The sequence below is a fragment of the Nicotiana attenuata genome, unplaced genomic scaffold (assembly GCF_001879085.1).
Source record: "Nicotiana attenuata strain UT unplaced genomic scaffold, NIATTr2, whole genome shotgun sequence".
Classification (NCBI taxonomy): domain Eukaryota; kingdom Viridiplantae; phylum Streptophyta; class Magnoliopsida; order Solanales; family Solanaceae; genus Nicotiana; species Nicotiana attenuata.
In genome coordinates, this window is record NW_017676875.1 from 15,287 (window position 1) to 21,553 (window position 6,267).

A 6,267-nucleotide genomic window follows, 5' to 3' on the forward strand; every position below is an offset into this window, starting at 1 on the left:
CAAATACAAAAATCAAGCAATTTAATGAAGAAAAGACTAACCTTTACAGCAAGATCATATGAAATCGGCAGTTTGGAGTCACCACTACCGTCGATCACTTAGAGCTTCTAGAGAGTGAAAAGAAAAGGGGGAAATTGAGGTTAGGTATGTGACAGTCGATATTTTAGAGAGGGGTCTAGTATTTTAGGGTCGGGTAATGGGTTGGGTCGGATCTATATTAAATCTCACCGGGTGAGTTTGGTGTTGCCACGTGACCCATCTGTTAAAATAACGCTATTTGTGTTTAATAGTATATTGTCAGGGGCTTTAATGCTCTAATAGTATAACGGAATGCTTATTTAAACTATTGATGATAGTAGAGGGACATATCATACCTTTTGCCGTTACTGTAATGTCCTCATATGTTATAAGACAATTTTCACCGGTTGAACTTTTTGAATTGAGTTAAGGTCGAGGTTCAATTTCTCAAACACTTCTGATATCAAGGCTAAAGGAAAGAAAGAGCTGGGAAGAACTAAATCTTCTACCAATAAAATGTATAAGGTAGCATCTCGAGGATAGACTGTTAGACGTTAGTTCCCTACCTTGTTCTCGTTAGAATAAGCTGACTGAAATTCCGAATCAAGCTAATTTATTTTGATGCAAATATAAATCGATTTTAAATTGAAGAAGATGAATTGAACAAAATGACATGGGACAAAAGGACGACGACATAGGAAAGTGCACTTCCAAGAAGGGGGCAAACAATAAGAACATTAACCCTTCTCTAGGGTCAGTTAATCTGCACATCATCACAAAACTTCATTCAGTCAATAATTAAGCTGTCACAGTTAAAACATTCAATAACCAGCTCACCTGAAATAAAACTATCACAAGAGTATTCTGAAATTGGTGAGGAGGAGGAACTACTAAAACAAAGGTTAACTACAATTCTTACCTAACAACGCGAGTCTTATTCATTTGGGTGAAAGTTTTAATACTTCCTAACTGGGAGTTGATGGAAAGAGGAGCTATCAACTCTGTTATAAGCCATATGCAAATAAAAGGACTATTGTAAGATCGGAAGCCTAACGGCGAACCAATTCAATAGCATATATGAGGATTAAGGAAGATATGAAATGGAGCTTTTATTTCATGATGGTTTCAGCTTGATCAGTAAGAAAGAAAGAGCATGAGTATCTGCAGACAAAAGAGACGCAAGGCATAAGCTGCGCTATCATCTTTAGACGAAAACACATATCAGTAGCTTGTCATTTCGAACCCATTGACTGTGAAACCTCCATCAACTGCTATAACTTGCCCGGTGATGTACGATGCTCCAGGTAGACAAAGATAAGCTACTAGGGATGAAACTTCTTGAGATTCTCCAGGGCGTCTAAGGGGAGTTCTAGATATTACTCCATCCAAAAATGTTTTATTTTCGAGCAACTGCAAAAGAAAACATAAAATTCAGCAAAAATTGGAGAATATGCGGTTAAGTGAAAAGAACATATAAATAAATACAGTAAGGGCTAGATTCAATAACATTAACTCCAGATAACAAATCTCTCAAGCTGCTACTGCTCAGTGCTCACATATAAAATCCTGAAGCATTCTCCACAAGAAATGAAATTGGCTCCATTAAGATATGAATCAACAACATGCTTTGACAATACATATAACCAAAAGAAACTCTAGTCTTTGAAAACATTGCAATCATGACATAATTCTCTACACAAAGAAAAGTCAGCAAATACAAATTTTCCTGTCACATTCAGGGGATCTTTTTCCTTTTGGGGAACAAAAAGATACTAAAAGACAGGGTTAACCATTTCCTGTCATATGCCACTTCTATAAATATTTTACCGCAGTTAAATATGCTTAACAATATAAGAATATGAAATTAAATAAACTTTATTCACAAAAAAAAAGTATGATTTCAAAGGAAAAATATGTTGTCAAAGGCGAAAAGTTCTAAGAAGTGCTCCATGTCTATTGGGGCTTTATTAAAGCGTGGGCTTTAGCTTAAAAAAGTGCAATGAAGGGAAAAAATAAAAAATATATATGTATTCAAGAAAAAAGTAACAAGTTCATTCGTAATGTTTTCCTTAACTTATTTGCCGGTTATATTTGTTGTTTAGTACCGCTAGAATCAAGATAGAGCTCATGGGCAATGAGGCACGGTACCTTAGTGCCTTCCCTACATTGAAGCACAGCTTAAGCGAGTGGAAGCACGCTCCCTGAGCTTTTCTGAGCTTCAGGGCTTAAACGCGCTAAATGAGCCTTTGACAACACTGGAAAATGATTGAAAAATAGATCTAAAGACCTGGAAAAGCACAGTAACTATTCGCCATATGCTATTCCTTTTCCAAATGAAACACTGAAAATCATGAAATTCTATTAAGGGTATATATGAATACAAGTGCTTTAGCAGATTGCCACCAGTTATTTACTCAACATCCAATACATTCCTTAAATGAATGCAACAGGAATACAAGCTGTATAAAACAATATGCAGAAGATCCAATAGATATTACCAAGGGGTGTGGTGGGATGAAGGAGATCCCTCTACCCTTAACCGGAGGTCTCAAATTCGAGCCCTTAGAATGAAGAAACCCCTGGTAAGGAACGGTTCCCCCCTTTAACGGGCCTACGCGGTGCGAATCCAGACCAATCAGGTTAAGGGTTCCAAAGACCGGATGGTTAGTCCAAAAAAAAAATGAAGAAGAGGAAGAAGAAGATCCTTCCGACGATATACATAATGAAATTAGGTAGTTATTATAAAGCTCATGACAAGCTATTTCCACATTTATGATACACCATGTAAGTTCATGCTAAAAATACAAGACTTATTATACAGTACAATTAATTTGAGTCTATAAGTTAGATGATGGCTAAGCCATGTTCTTGTGCAATGGCTGTTTTTCAATTTGACCTATGCCACTTTGTGCAACAGCCACAGGTATTCTTTAGCAAAAGGCAAAAGAATAGTTTGCTATGTGCTCATTGTGTGGCATGCCGTATATTTAGTTTATTTCTTATGACTGTAAAAACTCTTAAAAGGTCATTTTGTGAGCCTGTTATGTAGTCTGAACTGCAGCATGCACCAAACACAACTTGAGAGAATTAATAAATGAAAAACGTGTAAATCCTCCGTGTGGGCCTCGGCAAAATCAAAGAAATGTTTTGCCTCAGGTAACTTGTATCTCCAATCGGCAAATACTTGCGTGAAGAGATTCGAAACTCAAATGCATAAGCAAGATTAAGAATATTACATGTTCTACCAAAGACGTCCTTATATACCACGGGGCAACACCATTAACCCGAATGCTATCTTTTGCCCATTCACAAGCCAGATTTCGCGTGAGCTGATTCATTGCCCCTGAAGTTAGTAAAGAAAAAAAAAACTCAACACTCTATCTTCAATTGTTTAACAACTCAAAAGAGTGATAGTATTAGTACAGCTAACCTTTTGTTGCTCCATATACTGAACCAGAGGATAGGTGCACCAGACCAGCAACAGAAGAGATAAAGACAACAGATCCATTTCCAGATGCTTTCAAAAGAGGGTGAGCAAGTTGACACAGATGGTATGCAGATTCTAAGTTGGTACTAAGCAGATGGGCATATTCTTCAGCAGTATAATCGGTGGTGGGCTTCCTAATGTTTGTCCCCACATTGTTTACCTATGCCCAAAAGATATGACAATTACGTGGTTCAAAAAAATTCACTGTCTGAAAATTGGGCCTATCTAAAAACAGAAACATACATGTACAAGAGCAACAGATTGGGAATCAACAGTTTCTGTAGGACTTCTTTTTTGCACAAATAACAAGTAAAAATCCTTATGAAGCTTTAAAGGATCGAATTGGAATTTAGAGTCTGAAAACACATGCGACAACACCATTCAAATGAGAACCTTAACAATCACATATATAGACTATAGCCTAAGAGAACCTATCATGTTAATGCTAAGTAAGCTCTTTTCTATCTATATGTCCTATTCTTTCACCATTAAACCAGTATTAACCAGTGATAAATCGTGGTGCATGCGCACCCTTCCTATTGGCCAAAATCCTGAAAAATATAGACATAATATGTTTATAATGGCTAGATATCATTACTGTGCACCCATGTGCATGGCGAATTGAACGGTGCCCTGATTTAGCTTAGGTCACTGAAGACTCTGTCACTCATCAATCACTGTTAAGGGTCTCTTTGTGAAAATCATCCCCATTTTTTACATGTGTGACTCCTCTTTTTATGTCCTTATCTTTTATTTCTTCCTGAAAAAGCTAATCTCGATTCACACCTTCTTCGAAAAACTTTAATTTTCATCCAATAATATAACTAATAGATGCGCTTTCCTGACTTGTTAACATTTTGTCTCCTAATTCAGTTTCTAATTTTTACTTAATAGATTGAATTAAAAGAAAAATTAAACTCTCGGGTGGATGATCAGTTTATTTGCATATGAACCAACAACTTAGTAACCCAAACAGAGCTCGAAATTGACCAAACTGGCTCATATGCACTCATATTTTTGTGGCTAGTGGCATGCCTATATTAAGGAAAAGATGGTGGTACACACATGGTTTCCGGATCGTGGATCCACCTGATGTTAACAATGTTGAGATTCGCTAAATTGGTTCCTGATGGAAGTCACATATAAATTGAAATATTACTCATAGTTCAAACAAACGAGCTCCGCAACTACTAAGTGTTAGCATAACGTTTGGCTTATATTCAGTTTTAAAGCACTACAATACAATACTCTCTATCTCAATTTATGTGACTTTTTCGTTTTTAGTCTGTCACAAAAGTATGACACCTTTCTATATTTAGTTAACTTTCTCATTTGAATTATAACCACACAAATATTTATGCCTTATTTTAAAGGACAAGTTTCAAAAGCCTTTCTTTCTTTTTAACCATTTTTTGGCAGATTTTGACAAAAATCTTCAAATCCCAAAAACAACTATATACGTAGTTTTTAAAATTTTCTACTCACAGAACTTCAAATTCTTTTCAAGTAAAAAGATGTCCAAACACAACTTCAACTTTCAAAAACCATTTTCCATCTCATCTTGAGAAACTCATTTTTTCAAGTTTCAATCAAATCTATGTCCAAACGCTAACTAAGGCCCCGTTTGGCCATGAGTTTTTCCAAAATAAATTTGGAATTTATTTTTAAAACTCATGTTTGGCCATAAATTTTGCCCATATTTTGGCCAAATCCCAAATATCAAATCTCAAATCCCAAAATCAGCTATTTTGGGCCAAAATCCCAAAACTTGGAAATTATATACATGTTTTTTTCAAAATAAAGTTGGAAAATATATTTTGAAAACGTATGTCCAAACACATTTTCATTTTCAAACCAAACTTCACCCAAATCAGATTTTTCAAAATAAATTTGGGATCTATGGCCAAACGCTAGCTAAGATTCTATGGGCAGTCAAACACAATCACATGAAACTAAAACCGAGGGTGTAATACAAAAATTGGGTTTATAGAACTAACAAGAATGTTCAGCTTTCCGTCGAAAGCAGAGGAGACATTCTCCATGAGCTGAACTCTCTGCTCCCTTGAAGAAGCATCGCAAACAGAACCCTTGACTTGAAGGCCTTTTTCTGCCCACTCTTGCAAGCGTTCATTGAGCTCTGCTTGATTCCGTGAACAAGTATACACTGTCGCACCCAGTTCCGCTAGTTCCTCCACAACCGCATGCCTAAGAAAATATGGCCATAAATTGAGGAATTGAAACGCAGATACATTTACAAAAACAAAGATTTTGGAGTTCGGTTTTACCCAATTCCACGAGTGCCGCCGGTTACGAGGGCGGTAAACCCTGAAAGAGACCATCTGGAACTGCTCCCACTACTCGCAACCTTCGCCATGGATTACTTTCTTCAAATGAGGAGAAATAAAAGGATGTTGTAACAGTAGTAGTACTAGTATTAGAATCCGATATTAATATTAAAGAATACTAATCATGTAAAACAATAGTTATAACAAAATTATTTTAACAAAATTTCAATTGCTGTCTTGTTTCTCAATACAATATACCAAATAATAAATACTTATGAAATAAAAGGAAACAAATCATATAATTATTGAATATATTTTTCGTTCTTTATATATAGTTATTATATCATTCACTATTTAGTATTATTACTTTGCTAATTTAACTTTTTATTAGTTTGATATTTGTCTTGATATGTTTGTGCACCATTGTTTTTAATATAACACACACACACATATTGCTTAGAATTCTTTCATTATTTA

The 6,267-nt window shown here is 35.6% G+C and overlaps 1 protein-coding gene across 1 annotated transcript; it reads right to left on the reverse strand.

Moving 5' to 3' along the window:
- Nucleotides 1-750: 750 nt before the first annotated feature.
- LOC109221238 (tropinone reductase homolog At5g06060-like) lies at nt 751-5,935 on the reverse strand. The gene is made up of 5 exons (XM_019385697.1): nt 5,791-5,935; nt 5,503-5,710; nt 3,449-3,665; nt 3,255-3,361; nt 751-1,428 (listed from the first exon to the last, which is right to left on the reverse strand). The coding sequence occupies exons 1-5, from the start codon at nt 5,877-5,879 to the stop codon at nt 1,240-1,242; spliced, it is 810 nt and encodes a 269-aa protein (XP_019241242.1). The 5' UTR covers nt 5,880-5,935; the 3' UTR covers nt 751-1,239.
- Between the last annotated feature and the right edge of the window lie 332 nt (nt 5,936-6,267).